Source organism: Peromyscus maniculatus, chromosome 7 (genome assembly GCF_049852395.1).
Source record: "Peromyscus maniculatus bairdii isolate BWxNUB_F1_BW_parent chromosome 7, HU_Pman_BW_mat_3.1, whole genome shotgun sequence".
NCBI lineage: Eukaryota > Metazoa > Chordata > Mammalia > Rodentia > Cricetidae > Peromyscus > Peromyscus maniculatus.
In genome coordinates, this window is record NC_134858.1 from 52,099,593 (window position 1) to 52,121,154 (window position 21,562).

The 21,562-nt window shown below is 51.2% G+C and overlaps 1 protein-coding gene across 1 annotated transcript; it reads right to left on the reverse strand.

Annotated features, from left to right (window-relative positions):
- Positions 1-817: 817 nt before the first annotated feature.
- Chrnb4 (cholinergic receptor nicotinic beta 4 subunit) lies at positions 818-20,993 on the reverse strand. Its single transcript, XM_016004625.3, has 6 exons — positions 20,860-20,993; positions 16,175-16,323; positions 8,507-8,551; positions 8,295-8,404; positions 6,300-7,290; positions 818-1,715 (listed from the first exon to the last, which is right to left on the reverse strand). Exons 1-6 carry the CDS (start codon positions 20,912-20,914, stop codon positions 1,575-1,577), a joined length of 1,491 nt encoding a protein of 496 aa, XP_015860111.1. The 5' UTR covers positions 20,915-20,993; the 3' UTR covers positions 818-1,574.
- Between the last annotated feature and the right edge of the window lie 569 nt (positions 20,994-21,562).

Here is a 21,562-nt window from a genome sequence, read left to right on the forward strand (position 1 = left end):
TGAGCCAGCCATCTTACTGGCCCAGTGATGTTACTTCTAAAGATGCAACAGAAAAAAAAAAAAAAAAAAAAAAAGCCAGTCTCTAACGGTTACACCCTGTAGGATTCCATATAAGCCGCAGGGTAGAAGATTCTGAACTAGAGTGATGGAGAAAAGGTAAGGGGTGGCCAGGGGTGCCAAGGCCAAGTGTGCAGGGCATGGCACCATACAGAATAGCATCAGGGCTTGCGTGAAACACATTTCATTTGTCCTAGTGATGGTTATACAAATGTAGACTCACTTTAAAATTTAAAGGATCACACACAAAGAAGTCAACTTTATTGTATGATAATTCTAAAAACAACACTCTTTAAAATATTCTCCTTCAGGGGCTGGAGAATCAGCAGTCAAGAACACTGGCTCCCCTTCCAGAGGATCCAGGTCTGATTCCCAGCGCTGACATGGCGGCTCATGTCTGTAAGTCCAGTTCCAGGGACTCCAGTGCCCTTTTCTGGCCCCCAGGGGTACCAAGCATGTACATGGTGCACACAAATACGTGAAGACAAAACATCCATGCACATAAAATAATATATTTTAAAATATTCTCCTTAACTCCAGAAATATCTTGAGTGCCATCAATGGGGCAAGTAGTGTGAGAAATGGACCAGTGTGGGTGTGTGAGAGAGAGTCAGGACTGAACCAACCCCAACGGTAATGTAAAGGCAGAAAGCAGCCAGAGCTGTGATGTCCCGGAGAAGGCTGCCCACTCTTTCTAGAGGTGGGGACCAACTGCAGCTACTCAGAGGGAGCATGTGAGTTTGAAGGAAAGCAGGAGCCATTCTTCATTCGGCAAACATTTATTTTTCACCTTCTGTGTACAGAGCTCTGTCCCTTGCCCTTGTGGAGCATACACTCTCCGGGGCAAGGTACAGGTGACCGGTGTGCCACCAACTAAGAACTGCAGGTACCAACGGGGGACACTCAAGGAGGTTTAATGCAGCTGTGGGAGACAGTGCTTTGGAATGCATGACCAGGGAAGGCTTCTACAAGAAATGACGACATTGGAGCAGAGGATCACAGGAGTAGAGCCCTGACTCATGCAGCCATGTGAAAAGCTTGGGAAGTAAGAGTCTGAGGATTCGGGAGGAGCTACAGCAGATATAAAGATTCTGACCTGGGACAATCTGGAAGTGTAAGGAAATGGAAGACCCGGGAATCTCGTGGGTAGCTGGGAGTGGAGGGAGATGGATGGAAAGGCAGCCTGGGGTGTGATGGTGTGATACATGGAACAGCAGCAGGTGCTGCTTCTATGGCTGTCTGACTCCAGTGCCTGGCACAGGGAAGGAAGGAGGCCAGGCTGGACTTGGGCAGCCTGAACCCCACTTGCAGGGACTTCATTGAGGCATTCAGAGGGAACAGTGCAAGCCACCCACCTTTGTCCTTCTCATCGTGGCGGGTTTGATGGGGTTGCCTGCCGGTGGTCACATCTTTCCTTAGGGCCTCATTAGCTGTGACCCAGAGGAAGCGGTGAACTGCCCACTTGGCTTCTCCTATCATCTCACTATAACCCAGGGGCCCCTGGCATGCTGGGGAGCCTAGGTGCCCTTGGAAGGTGCATGGGTCTGGAAGAGGGGAGGTAGGAAGAGCCCCACGGTGCCTAGGATGCACACAAACACAAACACCCACAGGAACAGGCGGTCGACGACCATCGCTACAAATTTCCAGTCCTCGATGACCTGCAGACAGACAGGGACTGGTTACAGGTGCCAAGCACGGAGTACTTCCTCCCTCTGAACCACACCTTCCCTGCTGACCAGGACCCCACAGGCCACACGGGGGCTTAGAGCCATACTTTGGTGTGGCAGGTTCTGAATCCCAGGCTGGCCTCCACTGGGCAGTTCTGGTGCTTCTCCTGGTGTCCTTCAACCCCACCTGACCTGGCCAGGGTTGGAGGAGGAAGGAACAGAGCCAGGGGAGCTTGGACTGTACAGCTGTTTCTCAGTCTTCTTAGGGCCCCCTATGAACACCCAAACTCTGATGCCACTCAAGACCTCACAGCCTCAAAGGGCAATATTTACATACAGCTCATGCATCCTCATTAGGTTTTGGTCAACTTGATACAAGCTAGAGTCCTCTGGGAAGAGGGAACCTCAATTGAAAAAAAAAAAAATGCCTCTATCCTGTTAGTCTGTAGGGCTTTTTCTTGTTAATGATGGATGTGGGAGGTCCGGCCCACTGTGGGCATTGCCACTCCTGGGCAGGTGGTCCTGGGCCACAGAAGAAAGCAGACTGAGTTAGTCACGAGGAGCAAGCAAGTGAACAGTGTTCCTTTCTCTACGGCTCTGCCTCAGTTCTCACCTCGAGCTCCAACCGTGGCTTCCCTCAGTGAACTATGACTCAGGATATGTAAGCCAAATGCTCTCTACCAAGTGGCTTTTGGTCATGGAGTTCATCACAGCAATAGAAACCGAAGACATCATGAAATCCTCCCCTGAATTTACAATGCCTATAGACCATGTGAATTCCTAACATAATGTAAATGCTATATAAGCAGTCATTGTCCTGTATTTGGGGGACTAGTGACCAGGAGTGAGTACACATGTTAGTGCAGACACCTTTTCTACCCATTATTTTATCCACAGTCAGAAGCATCCATGGATGAAGAAATAGAGACCCAAATAAAGTGCACATAGTGATTTTAAAGCCAAATCTGGTTATGGGCAAAGGTGGTTGTGGCTTAGGGTTCACTGGTTCCTTCTCATTTTTACCCTAAATCCTCTGTCTTAGCTGGCTCTGGAGAGCAGAAGTAGGGCCCACCTGCTTGACAAGAGCTTACAGAACATCTGGAAACCCCATGGTTTAATCAGTTCCACTCTACTCATGGCGCCTGCTGTCTTCTATAATCAAGGCTCCACCTCCCCTGGCCTCGTCATCTGGCTCTCTGGTATTCCCATTTTCTTGCTCTGCACACACTTTGTCTTCTGAGACCCAACCATGGGCTGTGACACCAGCAGAAACCTGGCTGGCTTCCAGAGGTACCACCATAGATGAGCCTGCCTCCTTGGTGCCTTGAGAGACCCCTCAGAGAGTGGTCATGTGCCCAGCATCCTGGCCTCCCTCCTCCACTCCCTGGCTGGGAAGGCTCTGCAGTTAGAAATACAGGCAGCAAGCGCAAGCTGATGTCAGCGACCCAATTTGCCAGGGCCCCATCCACGGTGTGAGTCACACTCCAGGATAATCCTATGTCAGATCAAACTCCACTCCCTCAAACACGGATTGGTCCTGTTCCAGGGCAGGCAAGTGGGCCTCCCCGCACAGAGCGATAGTAGGGAAGGAGGAATCCATTTTGACAGCTTTATTTTCGAGCACATTCCCGTCTTTTTGTGCTACTTAGATTGACCAGTTAGTCATTATGGAGGGCAAAAGTGCTGTGGGTGAGAAACAGCTCCTGGGATGGCTTAGGAGTAGACCCTGCCGTGAGAGGGGAAACTTCTCTAACTACATAGAAGAAAATCACTTAGTAACAAGCTCGTCATATGCTCAGGGCAGGGCAAGACCCTCAGAGGGGGCCCAGAGTTTAAGGACTGCAGCTATGAGCCAGCTGTGTGACCCGAGACAAGTCAGAGGGTTATTCTGTGCCTCAGTTTCCCACTGTAAAATAAGGGCTTTCGCAAAAGCCACTTCCCAGGATTCCTGGGAGAGTTAGGATTGCCTGCCGACTCATACCAGAGCACCTGACACATGCTTGGCATTACCGGCACACAGGTGGGTGTAATCCCACTGAGATCCACCTGGCTCCTTCCCTCTTGGGGCTGGTTATTAACTGATGAGGCCCACAAGTGCCAAGGGGGCAGTGAGGTCCTTAGGAGAAAAAGCTCAGGATCGGGCTAGCTCAAGCAGGAGGGCAGGAGACCAGTGCTTCTCAAGCGGAATGTGCACAGGAACCCACAGGAGTTTAAGAAGTGGCTCCTAACGCTTCCTCCAGAACTCCCGACTCAGTGGAGGCAGGAAGATCAAGTCCAGGGTCAGTCCTGGGGACGTGGCTTGGTGATAGATGATTGCGTCGCTTGCACCAAGTCCTGGGTTTGGTCCCCAGCACCAGAACAAAATCTGGATGGGGGTGCATGCCTGAAATCCTGGCACAGGCAGGAGGAGAGAAGTAAGTTCAAGGTCATCCTCAACTACATAGTGAGTTTGAGGCCCTCCTGGGCTACATGAAACACTGCTTAAAACAAGAAAGAATCCATTAGCACTCTGTGTGCTTTTTTTATTTCCGGAGCTGAGGACCGAACCCAGGGCCTTGCACTTGCTAGGCAAGTGCTCTACCACTGAGCTAAATCCCCAAGCCCTCTGTGTGCTTTTGACTGGAGTGGTAGAGGACCACAAAGATGGGTGAAAACCTGCAACCCAGAATCATGATTCAGTATGAATTTTGATAGACACAAGAAGGAATGTGATGTACAGGCCAGCTCGGAGTGCTACAGTGTTCACAATGAGGCTGGTTCTAAGGGTAAAAAGTTGACAATATTTTTTTCAAGTTCAAGGTCACCTTCAGCTGTGTGGTGAGTTCAAGCCCAGCCTTGGCTACAAGGAGATGGGGGAGGGGAATGAAAGAAATACTAGCATTATTAAATATAGCGGGGCTGTGCTTCTGACCGCAGCGGGACTAGGAGGCCTCAGGATATGGTTAAAATTCTGAGTTGGAGGCCCGAGAGGAACCGTGGTGTCTTAACAAGCTCTAGGTGAGCCTACAGGGCAGGGAGCTACCCTCTGGGCAGGAGGCCGGTGCCCCACAGGCCCGGCATTCTCTTTCTTAGCAATTCTCCTCTTTCCCCACGGTGTGATTCTGAGACTTTGCAGCTTGTGCTCTACAGTTGGGGCTGACTAATGGAATGCCAGAGTTCTCTCCTGGGAATCTCGTTGTGGGAAGGAATTGCAGAAAGGTAAGAAGGAAGAAGTCCTCTTCTGTTGGTGCAGCAGCCAGTGGGGGGACACAATGTTGCAACATAAAATGCTGTTTAGGGAATCTGAGAGGATCTGCCTTGAAATTCTCATGCATGTGACGCATGCTCTTTCAGGTAGAGAAACTCACAGGAGGCTCTAACCATGAAGGTCTCCATGTATCTATTCATTATAAAATCTCCCTCACACATCATCCTACTTAGTTTTCACTATCAACTTGACACAGACAAGAATCACCTCAGAAGGGAGCCTCAACTGAGGGATTGCCCTGATCAGACTGGATTGTGGGCATATCCTCGGAGATTGTCTTGATTGTTAATGGATGTAGGCGGGCCCATCCCACTGTGGGCAGCACCATTCCCTGGGCAGGGGGCCTGGGATGGATAAGGAAGCTGGCTGGCTAAGCAATGGGTCTGTGAGCCAGCAAGCAGCCTTCCTCCAAGAGTTTCTGCTATTCTTCTTGGCTGTGGTGAGCCAGAGGTAATTCTGTTGGAATAGGAAGCAGGCCTGGCTTCAAGTTCCTGCCTTGAGTTCCTGTGACTTGCAAGAATAAGCCAAATAAATTCTTTTCTCTCTGAAGTTGCTGCTGATGGTAGTGTTTGTCACAGCAACAGAATGACACTAAAGCACAAGGGCCACTTGTTCAGAGGAGTCCTCTGAGATGCACAGACTCTAGAACTCCTGGTGTCCTGTGAAGGAGAACCTAACCTCATTTTAGAAAATCTGCCATTCTGGTCACCCTACATAACAATGTATCAGCCTGGTAGCAAAACCTCTTTAACTGATGTGTCTAGGCTCCTGAAGGGTGTAAATCCTCACAGGGCTTCTTTGCAAGTCTGAAAAGGTGGACCAGGCGCCCCATGCAACCCAACCCAAGCTGTGCTCTCTGTGGATGGCTGAACCACCTTCAGATCCACCGAGAACCTTCCTCTCAGGGCATGCAGCTCTCCTCTGCTCTGCTTCTGGGTTTTCTCTACCACAGAGGGTGTTGGCTCTGGCAACTGGGCATAAATGGAAGTATAGGGAAGATCATATCCCAGGGCTACTGTCAACTGAAGGGGATGGGAGCTGGGGATAAAGACTCCAGCCTCCCTCCCTCCAGATGTTTCTGAGGCTAGTTGTCTGGGTCCTTGGGGGTCTCTATGCTGCACCCACAGCAGCAGGCTCGCTGGTATCCTACAGCAGGGTCCTCTTTTCCTCTGTTTTGCTTTCTCCACATCCTCATTGCACTTCCTAGGGTGACATCACAAGTGAGCTACCTGTATCCAAACCCCATCTCAGACTCTACTTTGGGGGAACCCAGGACCCACCCAGGAAGATCACTGACTCAGGTGGTGGGGGAAGGGCTGGTGACTTACACTCTGATCTTGGTCATCACTTTTCAGATGCTGGGCGATGAAGCTGACGCCCTCTAAAGCTTCCTGTAGGTCCTGCCGGAACCTCCCAGAAGACCTCAGCCGGACATCCCTGGGGTTGCCTGCTGTGTGGGAGCCGACCGCCGACTTGGGAGCGGTGAGGACGGGGTTCACAAAGTACATAGAACGCCCATAGACGTTAGATGGGCTGGCGGGGTCCAAGGTAGAGGTGGTTGCTGCATCAGCTGTGGTCAGGTGCAACTGGCCGGGATAAGGGATCCTGGCTGGGTTCACTTCGAGACGTGGGCGCTTCATGAAGAGGAAGGTGGGCAGCTTGTGCAGGAAGCACTCCTTGACCCAGGATGCCATGGTATGAGTGCTGGGTGAGCGGTGGTGAACATTGAGAACACATACCGTGGTGACGATGGAAAAGGTGACCAGCACCATGGTAAACAAGAGGTACTTGCCGATGAGTGGTACGTCAAGAGAGGTGGGAGGCACAATCTTGGAGATGAGCAGCAGGAAGAATGTGAGCGCCAGCAGCACGGAGATGCAGAGCGTCATCTTCTCCCCGCAGTCCGAGGGCAGGTAGAAGACCAGGATGGCCAGCGAGGTGATGAGCACGCAGGGGATGATGAGGTTGATGGTGTAGAAGAGCGGCTTGCGCTTGATGATGAAGTCGTAGGTCACATCCACGTAGCTGGGGTCCTGCGGGTTCACCGTCCTTCGTCCTGGGAGGGCCACGATGTCCCACTCGCCACTGGGGGTAAAGTCATCCATGACGGCTGTGGGTGATTTAAGGACCATGTCGATCTCTGTGTGGTCATAGGTCCAGGAGCGAAATTTGAGAGTGCAGTTCTGTTGGTCGAAGGGGAAGTGCTTCACCTCAATCTTGCAGGCGCTCTTGTAGATGGCAGGGGGCAGCCACTCGATGCTGCCATTGGAACGCACGATGACGTTGGCGTAGAAGGACACCTCGTAGATCCCATCAGCACTGGGGTGGAGCGGGGCATAGAGGAGAACATAACACATCCACAGAGGAAGACTGGTGTGTTCTCAGAAACCCCCAAGAGTCCTTGGGAGTCATCTACCTTCCTCACTGAAACAGGCCTGTGTTTCTCGGCAACTTCCTGCCATGATGCACTGAAGCTTCTCATGGAATTAGCTCAGTTAAGCCTTACAAGAGTCCAAGGAAGCAACTTTTTTTTTTTTTTTTTTTTTTTTTTTTTTTTTTGGTTTTTTGAGACAGGGTTTCTCTGTGTAGCTTTGCGCCTTTCCTGGGACTCACTGGGTAGCCCAGGCTGGCCTCAAACTCACAGAGATCCGCCTGGCTCTGCCTCTCAAGTGCTGGGATTAAAGGCATGTGCCACCACCGCCCGGCAGGAAGCAACATTTTTATTGTGTTCCTCATTTTATAGCTTGGAAAGTGAGACTTGGGGAAGCTGGAAGATGTTATCAAGTTCCGTAGACCAGCAAGTGGCAGAGATGAGATATGGACCCTTGTCTAGTTCGATTCTTGGCTGTCTATTCTTTCTCTCTCATGTTCACTCTCTTTGCCCAGGCTGATCTCAAACTCCTAGGTTCCTGATCCTCCTGCCTCAGCCTCTCAAATAGCTGCTATCACACTAATATACCCGAGGTATTGACATATGGCAAGTCAATGTTGCAGCCCCCAACACTGACAAAGCCACCAAGTCACGAAAAGACAGAATGGCCAGGCAGGAATGGCCAGGGCACTGGCCTGAGGGTCTGAAGGCTGGCCTAGTCCCTGCTGTGCTGAGTAGGACAAGGCCCTTCCCTTCTCCAGGCTTCCCTTCCCGCCCTCCCACTCGGAAGTCTCCATCTCCACCATCTCTGCTTCCCTAGCTCCAGGGCCTAGAAGTCCGTGTGAAGTGTAGAAGGGGAGGGATGGGGTTGGACTCAGGTACGGGTGGCCCCGAAGGTTGGCTTGGTGCTCTGGCCTGACCTCACTGACGCCAGCCACCACCTCCCACTCACTTGTTATACAACACGATGTCAGGCAGCCAGACGCGCTTTGCCGGGATCCTCAGAATGTTCACCCCTTCATAGTAGGAGCTGTTCCAGGCCAGGCGGTAATCGGTCCACTCCTGAGTACACAGACGAGGCCATGTCACCTGTAGGTCCACCGTCACCAAAGAGCAGCCCCAGAGGAAACATCACCTAGGCTGGGGACCCTCCAAGGCACTTACCTGTTTTAGCCAGATGTTGGTGGTCATGATTTGTTCTCGCTCATTCTGGGGAGGGAAATGAGAGTATCAGTTCATCTGGAAGGAGGGATCCCCACCAATGGATGACACTTTATCTCAGAAAGGCACTGAGCCCTGGCCTGTGGGGCCAGCTGCTCCCTAACTGTCTCTGAGGTGGTGCATTAGTTACTACAATCCCATGCTGATGAGAAGCTTAGGGGGAGAGAAGCTGATCTTAGCTTACAGTTTCGTGGGGAGGGTGGCATGGCGGTCAGGGCTCTGGCCTTCATGTGGAGCTCGCGCCTGGTCATACTGTGGGAAGCAGGAACAGATGAGCGAGAACTGGGGCTTTGACCCACAGGCTTGCTCATGACAACCTATTTCCTCACCCCTTAAAGGTTTCATGACCTCAGTATAGCCGCCCGGGGACCGAGTGTTTAAAGACCTGTGCCTGTGTGGGACATTCCATATTCAGGCAGGCTCCTGGCCATTGTATAGTGCAATCATGCATTTAATACTTCAAAAGGCTGCAGAGTCTTACGGTCCCAACACTGTAAAAGCCTGACGTCTTTTCTAAGATCCCAGACACTCTCTTAACTGTGAGTCCCTGTAAAATCAAAAGATAAGTTACTTCCAAAATAGAATGGCATAAACATTCCCATTCAAAAAGCAAAAGATAGAAACATAGTAAAGACAGATGGGACCAAAGGGGCTGGAGAGATGGGTCAGTGGTTAAGAGGAGTGGCTGCTCTTTCAGAGGACCCGAGTTCTGTTTCCAGCGCCTACAAGATAACTCACAAGCACCTGTAACTCCACTTCCAGGGGGTTTCACGCCCTCTTTTGGCCTCTACGTGTACTGCATGCATTTGGTGCATGCACAAACATTCAGGCAAAGTTACCCATATGCACAAGACAAAAACAAATCTTCAAAGATTGGACCAAAGCAAGACTGAACCTTACAGGGAACACCCAAAATCGTGAGGCTCCATGTCCAGCATGTAGGGGCTCTTGGCGTTATCATCTGGGTTCCAAAGGTGGGCGATAGCCCCATCTCTCCAGATCTGCTGCCCAGACTGACTCCACTCAATTGCCTGAGTTTTCCTTGGTGAATGTTCCCTGTTTTCTCCATCTCCTAAATCCCAGGGGCCCCACTGCAACTTAATCTTTCCATTCACAGCTTCATGCAATGGCTTCTCAGGGGCGCCTTGCAGAGAGTCCAGTCACGCCACGCATTGCCTGCCTCCGCAGCTTTCTGAAACCTTGCAAAAGGATTCATTACCCTGCTACTCCCACATCTTCCATACTTGGCAAACCAGGACCAAGTGGACAGCGCTAAATTCTGCTGCCAACTTAAGAAGGTCCCCTTCGAACACAGCTGCTCTAGACTCTGTGTCCTTTTGGGGGGTGACTCTGAGAAGACACTTCCCCAGATAGTGGGTTTTGAGCAGGAAAACCCTGCTGTGGCATTCTTAGTTCATGCTCTTGCCTTTCAAATGAACGTGTGGGGTCTTCAGAGGGTGGAGCCTTGCTCCCAAGGCATCCTTCGCTTTATTCCAGCGCACAGTGCCTGGTTTCTCTCTAATGACACCAGTCTGCTTTATCAGTTACAGCCAATTTGCCTGTCCCCACTTCATCCACCTTCAACTTCAGTCACATTCACGTTTCCTTCCAAGGTACGTTTTCAGATCCTCCTGGTTTGGATTGTCATTATAAAGCCGACTAAACACAGTAAGCAATAACCATGCCACAACATGAAAGCAATACCGCCTTTATAGTTCCTCTGCCAAGCAGCTTAGCCCATAACTTTTTAATAGAGCTAAATTCAAATTGTTAGGACATGGGCAAAATGGGCCCAGCTTTTTTTTTTTTTTTTTTTTTTGCCAGAATGTAGCACAAATGGCCTGTAATCTAGCTTCTAATTGAGTTTTTGTTCCCTTCTGAAATCTCATAAGCCTAGTTTTTCCTGTCAGCTCCCTCCCTCCCTCCCTCCCTCCCTCCCTCCCTCCCTCCCTCCCTCCCTCCCTCCCTCCCTCTCTCTCTCTCTCTCTCTCTCTCTCTCTCTCTCTCTCTCTCTCTCTCTGCATTCTGGTCTATCACAGCTCACCCAAATGATCCACTAAGTTCTGGTTACAGCATGCTAGGGCTTCTCTTATTCTGTAGCTAATATTAACACTCCCCCGACCCCCGATTCCCTGTGTACCTCAGTTCCAAGGGCTTATGAACACCCCGGTCAGGTTTATCTCAGCAACAACCCCGCCTCTCAGTTCCAATCCTCTGTGTTAGGTATTTTGTTCACCACGGCACCCAAGCGCAGGACAAGCGGCCAGTAGGGAGAGCAGATTCCAGCTCACAGTTTCATGCAAGGGAGGCAGAACAGCTGGGCCTTTGGCTTTGGTGTGGAAACTTGTGGCTGGTCACGGTGTGGTGGTAAACTGATAAGAGATTTTCACACCCACCACAGGAGCCAGGCTGACATCTATAAGTCCACCCTCGGTGACCTGTGTCTGCCAGCCAGGCCTTACTCTTTCAACGTTCCGCACGTTCTCAAATGAGTGTCACTAGCTAGAGGCCAAGTGTTCTTACACATGAGCCTGTCTGTGGAGGCCATCTCACATGCCAACCGCATTAGATAACTCAAAGAAATTTCACACCCAGCACACCAGAGACAAAGCTCATGACCTATCCCTCTCTCCCCCGCTTCCCCCCATCTTAAAATCGTCCATTTCTTCCCATCTCTGTTGCTACTATTACCTGTGGCTTGGACAACTGCAGTAGCGTCCCAGCTGACACTCTGGTAGTCTTTTGAATCTCCGTTCCTCAGACCATGGTTCTGTGTTTGGGAAATCTACTATTTCCAAGCTCACTCAGAGTAAAAGCCAAGTCCTACCCAGGGCCTAGAGGGCCTTAATGTTAGACCTGCCTCTGCATTTGCATGACCCCCACGGTGGCCATGCTTGTTTCTTTACCTCTGACTTTACATACGCTTTCTCCCTTCCCTGGAGACTCATGCAGTTTTGACTTAACTCTTTTCAGGTCTCAAAAATGCCACCTTATCAGACCAATCTCCACCCTTCCTACATAAACTAGCACCCTGCCTCCCCTCACCACACACATCCTGTACTGCCTTCGTGACCCTCTACCTGGACACCATCTGTCACTTTGGGTACTGTGCCTACCTCCCGCTAGGATCCAAGGACCCTGAGGAGAAAAAAAAAAAAGCTTAGAGCAACAGGGATATATGGGATACCTATTGAATATTTTTGGATAAATAAATTAATCCTATTATCATAGTCCAATCCAGTACTGTCTATCCCTCACCTGGACCACACACACATACACACACACACACACACACACACACACACACACACACACACACCCCTATTCACTTTCTTCTGCAGCAAGAATGAGTTGGCTGAAGCTCCTCTGTTTCCCCTTCACTCTTACCTCTATTTAGTCTATTTAGGTCACTTTTCTTCTACAGCAATAGATCGGTAACTCATCCAGTCTTATTTCAGGCCCTGGGCTCCTTTATTCTGGGCCTCAGCCCTCTCAGCCTTCCTCAGTCCTTTGGATGTGTCCTGTGCTCTCTGTCTATACACTTTCTCCTGCTCCCTCTTCATTAACTAACTTCCAGTGTTCTGACCCCAGCATGGTTCTTACTTCCTCAAACAATTCAACGAGGTAATTATGTCAGAGGACAAAGATCGACACCTGATGTGACATTTGTCACACGTGCGGATGTTTGCTCTACAAAACCATCTCGCTTCCTCCCAGCTCTCTTTGCTCTCACAGTAGAGTGTGGCCCTCACCTACAAGCTCAAGAGGGCCAGCGAGACTCCAGCCATCACACCCATATTCCAGCTGTTACGAGGGGAGGAGCGGGAAGAAAGATGCATGTTAGTTGTCTTGTCTGGATAAGTTTTTTTCCCCAGTGAGTTTTAAAGTTCTTGTATGTTTTGAGTTCTAGAAATCACCTTTGGTTCTTTTTAATAATTCCTAGCTCTCTGAAGAAATTTCCCATTATCCTTCCTCGAACACATTAACGACAGCTATTTTCATTTTAAGAAAAAGTCTTTTTATTTTAAATTATGGCAAAATACATTTAACATAAAACTTAGATGTTTAAAATCTTTTATTGTATTCATTTATTTGTATGTATGCTCATACATCACATGCCATGACATGAGCGTGGAGGTCAGAGGACAACGTGCGGGACGCTGAGGATCTGGACTGAGGTCCTCGCGCTTGTGTGACTGACTGAACTATCTCCTAGCCCCCATGACTACCATGTGTCATCTGCTCCCACCTACCTCCAGAGGCTCTACAGTAGGTAGCAAAGGGACCATCTTAACCTAGTCTGGGCTGAGCAAGTTTGGAAGGAACACTGTTTTTTTGTGAGGGCTGATCTTCTATTGTTGTTGTTCATTTTCAGTACTGGGTGACCCTTTGGGGAGCCCCATCAGGGTCCCATGTCCTTGGTCAGATCCAGACTGCCATTGTGTGTCCTTTCAGTCTGGGGTTGGCCCCTGCACCAGCCCAGCTCCCCAGTCCTCAGCTACCACTCTCTGTTCCAGGTCTTAGCTTCTCAGCCAGATACTGTTGGCTAGTCACCAAGGGTGGAGAAAAGTACCAGAGACTGTCAGGGTCGCCTCCTGGAGCCTGGCCACTTAAGTCCTGGCTGAGGCCTCCAATTATCTTAAAACAGATCCCTCCTAGCCCTCCAACATTTTGTCCAACCCCTTTAATTGTTTTCCAGAAAAGCTAATCTTCCAGCATCTCTACCATCAATGAAAGCTGAAAACCTTGATTTTTCTTTTAAAAATATTTTTAAGTGAGGCATGATAGTGCCTATCAATAATCCTGGCATCTGGGGAGCTGAGGCAGGAGGCTCTTGAGTTAAAGTCCAGACAGGGCCACATAGACAGGACTTGTCTCTGAACAAGACACTGTTTTATGTGGAGGCATGGTTTCTATGTTGAGTGCACTGATATCAGGGGTACCACCTGACCAGTTTTCGCAAATGCAATTTTTGTTTTGTTTTTATGTGTGCAAGTGTGGGTGCGCACATGGACAGGTGTATATGAAGGCTTCTAACCTGAAGTTGTCTCTACTTACTGAGGCAGGGTCTCTTGCTGAACTGGGAGCTCACTGATTCTAGCTATTCTACCTAGGCAGCTTGCCATGGGGGCCCCCTGTCTCTGCCCCCTGCGTCCTTGGCTTGCAGGTAGACACCATGTCTGCCTAGCTTTTAAGTGGGTTCTGGGCATCCAAATTCTGGTCCTTATACTGTAGAGCAAAGAGTTCTGTCCCCTGAGCTGTCTCCCTGGCCTCTTACCTCATTTTAAGATATGGGACTTTTCTATCTTCCAGAAGTTTCTCCTGTGCCTTTGTTCTGCCCCTTACCTTTCTCTACTAGTGTCTGCCGAAGGTGGGAGAATGTTGGTAGAGGACCCTGGCTGTCACTCCACAAAGAGAAGAGTGGAGAAAGTCTGCTTGCCCCTCCAGCACAAACTCCTTGTCTGCTCCCTAGACATTCCATCTTCAAACTCCCTCCTCAAAACCAAATACCTTCCAAAAAAACCCAGAAAGGAACCCTCCCTCCCTCAGCCAAGTATTTCCTTGAGACACGCCTTTTGGGACTATGACAGCCCGTATGGGTGCTTGCAGAAGTGAGGCTGGAGGCTGTGTTCTCTCCTGCTTCTGGACGGCTCTATCACTCCACAGGGCCCACAGCTCAGATCTGGCAGGGGCTCCCCGAGTCCGGCAGTGTGGCCGGAACTGCCTGCCTGTCCGCCCTTGCCGGAGCAGGCATCTGGCTTGCCTGATGAAGCACAGGCCTTTCTTCGCAGGTCACGGATGCTCAGGCAGCAGTCGGCCTGGCCTGGCCAGAGCCCTCTCTGCTTTCAGTTTCCTAGGGCAGGGCAAGGGCAGGGCGGATGCCCCTCCCCATTCTGGGGCTAGGCTTCCTCCCAACGGATAGAGGCAGCTACCAATTTGGGCAAAATCTCCTTAAGCACCATGGATGAGAGAATCTGGGCTTGTAGGGCTCATGAGCTGCAGGGGGGGAGAAGATGGCATCGCCCAGAGGAGGCCCATCTCCTTCAGCTAACTTCTGATGGCTGGGCACAGTGCCTATGTGATCACTTCCTCAGAGCTGCTTCCAGGGGCAAGGGTTCTAACCCTTAGGTGGGCAATGGGAAGGTTTACAAGGGATCATGGTTCCTTCAGACACCCCCACTCTGAGACAGCTGTGGGGAGCAGGGGAGGAAATTCTGATCTCTTTCCCCTTCCTCAGCACCCCCTCTTGCCTCACTCCAGTTGTCCACACCTGGAATGCTGTCACCTCCTGTGCTGATCCAGACCCTCCTTCACCTGCCTCAGCCCCACACCTGAGCCTCCATACCCAGCATCTCTCCTGGCTTTGTTCCTATTTCCCCCACAAACTTAGTGCTATGGGAGGCCATCCCTAGCAAGCTGGGAGCCACGAGTGTTAGAGACCCAGTGAGTAGAGTCCGTGAGGGGTCCACTAGGATGTCTGCCTGGTGGTTCTTCCTGACCCTTTCCTCTTTGACAACTGAACACCATGGACCTTCTCCAGTCTCCTTACCACATGCTGACAGATCAAAACCAGCCAGAGTAATTCTATTCCTCTGGCCAGTAACTGGTTAGGCTTGGATGTGAGTTACTAACCCTGGTCAATGAGATAAAAGTATCTATCAAGAGAGCAGGACAGAGAGAGTTTTGTTGTTGTTGTTGTTGCAAAAAGACCCAAAAGATTTTCCGCAGTTCTTGACATCACTGGCAATACCCCAGAGTCCTGGCATTCTTGGATTATTGAGTTAGCCAACATTGCCAGCATTGGCCTGCTATGTGATAGGATAGATGCCCTTTCTGCTGTAGTCACTCTCCACTGGATGCCCTATTACTGAATGCCAAGACATTTTAATTGCTATTGAGAGTGTGGGTTTTCAGATGGCTTCAACTATGAGTCAGAGGTGCACAGAGGGGCAGGACATCCCAGGCAGAAAGAACAGCATGTGGATAGGCAATATTTATTTTTTCAGATGAAAGAATCCTACCCTGGAAGGATGCTCAGCACCCTCCTAGTTTAGGTAAATTGTTTAACTCATAGCTATGGGGGAAAGGTCAGATTGTCTGAAAAGTAGTGTCGAATGTTCATTTACAAAAGGCTGTGCCAGGGAGGAGGAGTGGAGAGGTGGGCATGGGATGGAGCTGGACAGCAAGACACACAGTTGGTACTAATGGTTGGTAACAATTAAATGGATATTTCAAAACAGCAATAGAGAGAATTTTGACTATGCCCACCACAAAGAAATGATAAATGTCTGAAGTTCTAGGTATGCCAACGACCTTGACACGATCCTTACATAGATGAATGCCATGTCACACCACACCCCACAGAGGAAACTTACCATGTGTCTACCAAACATATATTGTAATGGATGTTTTAAGAAATTGTAGAGGAACAAACTGGCAATCAGGAATGTTACACATCTGGCAAAGGTCAGAAGTAACATTTCAGTCACCTAACTCCCAGCCCTGCACCCTGAACAGCCATCCAATGCTTTCCCCAAGGCCCCGAGGGCGACTGGAAACAAGCCCTGCCTCTTCTCCTAAGCCTCAAGCCACAGTTGCCCAGGCACCTACCACGCTGATGAGCTGGGACAGTAATAGCTCCAGGCGGATGGAGATGAGCTGAGAGGAGCTGGTGACTGGGCGGATCAGGTTGTTGTAGCGGGTTTTGTTCAGGAGGTCATCCATCAGTTTCTCCTCTGCATTGGCCAGGCGGCAGTCCCCTGGGAAATCGTACAGTCAGACCTGCTGGGCCCTTGTCCAGAGGAACCCCACTGCAGCTGTGGCAGCGAAGAAGGGCTTGTGAGAAGCAGAGCACAGGACCCCTGGGGCTGTGGTGGGGGGGCCTAGGTGCCAGGCGGCCTGCCTGTGCCAGTCTTTCCTCTGGGCCAGGCAGCCTCCTCCTGCTCAGGGAATGGTGTGCCTTCCTGGCAGGGAATGGTGTTCTATGCTCCAGACATCCAGTCCCAAGCTCGGGCATCTGTTCCTCCCTGCCCTCCCCCACCCCCAGCCACTGAGATCTATCTGTTCTACTTGCCAGCTCACCTGTCCTCCCATTTCCACCCCTTGGCGGTCTTCCTTTACCTCTCCTGCCCGGGATGGTCCCGGCATCTCTTTGTTCTTCCCACACCCACCTGCCCCAGCTACCCCACATAGCCAGGTAGTCTTCCTACAGAACGCTGGGTGGGGGCTCTTCCCTACCCTCTCTGAGCTGAAGGCAGTTAAACCAAGAATGCTTTGGCTTGACCTTTGAGGCCTTTGGCCCTTAGCAATGGCTTCTTTTTCTCACCTTCTATTTTTCTCTCACTTTTCCACCTCAGCTGACCCCAGACCCTGCTCTCTGGGCACACCCCTGCTAGCCTCTTTGCCGTCTCATTTCTGGGCCTTTGGGCATCCTCTATCTTCCGAGGGTTGTGCCCATCCCTGACAAATGTCTGAGTGGAGCTTGTGCCCAGTGCTGTGTGCTGAGAACAACCACAACCTCGGCAGTTCCCGGCCCAAGGGAGGCGTGTGGGTACCTCGCACCAGGAACACTTCCTGAAACATGGCTTGTCGGCAGACCTGGGAGTGTGGGAGTGTTTTCCCAGAGGGGGGAGAGTCAAATGGGGGCTGGAAAAGATGGCTCTGTTGGTAACATGTCTGCCATGCAAGCGGGAGCACCCAGGTTGGAGTCCCAAACCCACACAAAATAGCCTTGGGGTGAGGCAGAGATAGGCAAATCCCTGAATCTTACTGGCTGGGCAGCCTAGCCCAAACTAGTGAGCTTACGGTTCAGTGGGAGACCCTGTCTCAAAAACATAAAGGTGGAATGTGCTTGAAGAGACACGGATGTGTGTCTGCAACACCACACACACACACACACACACACACACACACACACACACACACACACACACGAATAAGAAAATAAGAAAGGAAACAGGGAGGCTTTCTGGGACCCAGACTTTGACCTACAGAACACAAGGTCTCTGAGACACTAAATGGAGTGGTCCAGCTGGCAGCTCTTTTCCCGTAAGATAGAGTTCTTGGCTCTGAGCCACATTCAGGACCAGCTCCAAGTGAGCCTCTTGCAGGGAGCCCCAGACAGCATCATCCCTCTGAGGACTCACAGCCCAAGAGCTGACCTCCCTGTGCATCCTAGAGCTCTTGCCTAGCGGGGTCTGGGTCTTTTGTTTCATCTGCCTCTCGTGTCTGGTAGTCAAGGTGACGTGGAAGGACTTGATTGTGTGCTGTGGTGTCATTAAGGAGACTATGTCAGGTAGGGTGGGGGATGGGATACGGAAAGAAGGAGATCCAAAGGAAGGTCGAGGGCACATGAACAGGATGCCCAGGAGCAGAGAAAGAGACGAGAGAGGGCAGCGCCTTCACATCTTCCCAAAATCCCTCCCCCGCTTTGGATGGAGCCAGAGTACTTAGAACATGAATCATTCCAATCTAACAAATATGAGGTGAACTTCTGGGGGGGGGGTGCGGGGCTAGCCACATGTTATGGTGAGCAGCCGCTGCCCTGCCTACTCCATGCACTTTCCAATTCGTTGCCCATCTAGAACAGATGCAATATTTAGTGCCTTGAGAAAGATGCTCCCGGCACACCTGCTACCCGCTGCCCCTCCCCCAGACTGAGCTGGGGGTAGGGTGGGAGGGCTGTCCAGCAGACGTCTGGACTAGAGTCTGAGCTGGGCTCCTCTACAACATCTTGAATTCCCTCTCCACAGGCCACTGGCTTAAATACCCTTGGGGCCAATCTGTAGCCACAGGATATACCTGGGTCCCTCTTGGGATGACCTCTCATTTCACAGAGAGGAATCTGACTTGACCAGATCACCTGGCATTCTCTGGCAGCACTGGTGTAGGCTCTGCGGTTTCCAGCCTCCAGTCCTGCGATGCCAGGAGATGTTGGATCCATCTCTGCTGCCCCAGGAGGCGGGTGCAACCGGACCAAAGGTTCCAGGCTGCTCAGCAGGTGATAGGGGGCTTATGCTTGAGCTCTGAGCACACCTGGGGTACTGAGCTTTGTCACCTTCAACTTGCCCTCTTCAGGGTTCAGCTGACTCAAGGACTCTTCCATCTCGTGGACCAACTATGGACTCCAGAGTTAGAAGTTCCTCCAGACCAGCAGTTCTCAACTTGTGGGTCATGATATGCAGGACACACCAGATATTTACATTATGATTCATAACAGGAGCAAAATTACGGTCATGAAGTAGAAATGAAATAATTTTATGGTAGGGGTCACCACCACATGAGGAACTGCATTGAAGGGTCTCAGCGTTAGGAAGGTTGAGAACCACGGCCCTAGACCATTGAGGACTCCTAGCAAGTTTGACAGCGCCATCCATGTCCAGGGGCTTCTTTCACACACAGGCCCTCCCTGACCCCTGTACTTGTTCAGTACCCCCGTTAACTTGCCCCAGAGGGAGGCTGCCCTGCTAAGGCTATCATTGGTGTGTGTGTGCTTGTTAGCACGTCTGTGGACGGGCCAAGGGGCGGTATGACTACCAGCAGGTCTGTTACCGCTGGAACGCACCCCCCTTTCACCTACATAGTGGAAGGGTACCCCAACAGCACAGGCTTGGGGTTTGCCATCTATTCCAAATGCTTTCCAGAGTCTGTCAGACAAAAGACAGGAACAGGCTGGTTCACCCCCAGCTTCTGAGGAACTAGTAGGGCCTTCAATGGATCAAATTTTTATACAGTTAAGCACAGAAGCCACCACTAGAGGTCATCATGATACAGTGATGGTGATAAAAAGTGGCCCCATTGGCCTCTGCCCAGGGTCTTGCCTTTGTAGATTTCCCATGACAAGAGGGCTCCCTTGAAGAAAGGGGTTAAGGATCTGATTTTGTGAATTGTGAACACTTGTGGCATGTCCAGTCTGAGAACGCATATCCAGTCAAGAAGTGGAAAGCTATCTCACTGTCTGGGGATGTCATGGTTAACAGAATCTCACTGGCCAGTGTGTATCCAATAGGCTTGTCAGGTGAGGGTGTGGGCTTATTAAAGGATAGCTGTGAGCATCTTAGAAACTCCAAACACATGGGCTGGAGAGATGGCACAGAGGTTAAGATTACTGTCTGCCCTTTCAGAGGCTCGGAGTTCAATTCCCAGCAACCACATGGTGGCTCACAACCACTTATAATGAGATCTGGTGTTTTTTTCTGGTGTGCTGGTATACATGCAGGCACAACACTGTACACATAATAAATACATAAGAAAGAAACTCCAAACGCTGTCTTAGAAAAAAAACTTGCTGTAAACTACCAGTGCATCTCCAATCACAGGTAGGAATCGCCTGGCTATACAAAAGCAGAGTCCCAAGTCCCATTTCCAGAGATTCAGATCCCTTGAGCCCAGAGGCCAGGAGTCTGCATGCTGAAGATGCAGACAGCCTCGTGGGACCACACTTCAGGAACACGGCAAATGTTTACCAGATGACAGGTGAGGCAGAGTGTTGCCATGGAACAGATAGGGAAGTTGAAGGGGGTAATGGAATAGAGTACCTACCCAGCAGGGACCCAAAGCCACAATGCACATTGTGCCAATGTTGTCTTTGGTAAGAGGAGGCGACCTTGAAAGTCCCACCACTCCGAGTTCTAGCACCTTCTGGAGGTGGCCTCTGTGGTCTTCAGGGTCCACTGGGGCTCGGAGGACAAACTAGTCCAGATGCAGGGGTATGTGGCGGGGGGGGGGGGGCATGTAGAAGCTACATAGGACCTTGGAATTTAGTTGGGACAACTAAGTATGAAGAAACAACCCTCACTATGTCTGAACTGATCCTGGGGATGAGGGCTGAGTGGATCTCTTTCCCAATGTCAGTGGCAGGTTTGTGAAATGCCCCAGTTCACTAACCATCTTTCAGCTAAGTAGGGTTAGGGGATCAGATGAGGCAGGGCCTGCCATAGATGTAATTTCTGGAAAACCCATGCGCGGGGTGGTGGTGTTAGGGTGACCTCTCTCGCCAAACAGCAGGTTTGTTCCCACACATTTACAGCTTGACAAGTTCATCACTTCAGTAGAGAGGAAAAGATCCTCTGCGGGCCTGGTGAGGACCTCTTAGCTGCCAGCTAAAGACACTCAACCACCGATAGTGACCCGGCGGCGCAGAGGAAGGTGGAGGGGACCCCAAACCTCACCCAGCCACCACCACCCAGGCCAGTCTGCAACCCCACAGGGCTCGCCCCGCCCACGCTCCAGACGGTCCGGCCACTCCTCCCACCCCGCGACCCTTGTCCCTCCCTCCTTCCCTGAAAAGAACTCACCTTGCCTCCGAAGCAGGACGAGCAGAGAGATGAGGAGCAGGGGCGTGCCCCTCATGGCCGGTCAGGTGGCTGCGGGTCACCCGGGGCCCGGAGCTGCGAATGAGCGACTGTCCCGGTTGGCAGTCTGTCTGACGGCTGCACTAGGACCCAGCGGAGCCCGTGCGCCCCGCCTGGGAAGCAGCTGTGGGTCCCGCCCACTCAGGGGACTGAACTGGAGTTACCGGGAGACCTGGGGCCGGGTGTGTCCATGGGGACCTGTGGCTAAGGAGGATGGTCCAGAGACTTTCCCACACTCAGGAGCGGGCAGCGCATGGCATTCGAGAGGGTGGACTAGCTCTTGTCTCCTTATTGTCTTGGAGACTGGGGAAGGGTGGGGTTATAGGGTGAGGGAGGGTCAGAGTGGGCTGGCTGCACACCCCCCCCCTTCTTAGCCTGAGCTTACCAGAAGCAACTTGAGTGGCTGAAAGGAGCAAACAGCAATCTCCCCCCTCCTAGGTGACCCACGGCTAAGTTTCAGAATCTAGAGTTAGAGGACAAGGTAAAACAGGTGTCAGTGTCAGGGGGAACCTCCCCACCCCTCACCCCCACCCCCACCCCAATACATGCAAAAGGACCTCGAGCTCCAGTCCAGAGGACCTCTCAGGCGGGGAGGCTTGCTAAAGCCAACGTTGGCTCTCCCAGCCCCGCCACCTTCTCCCAAGAG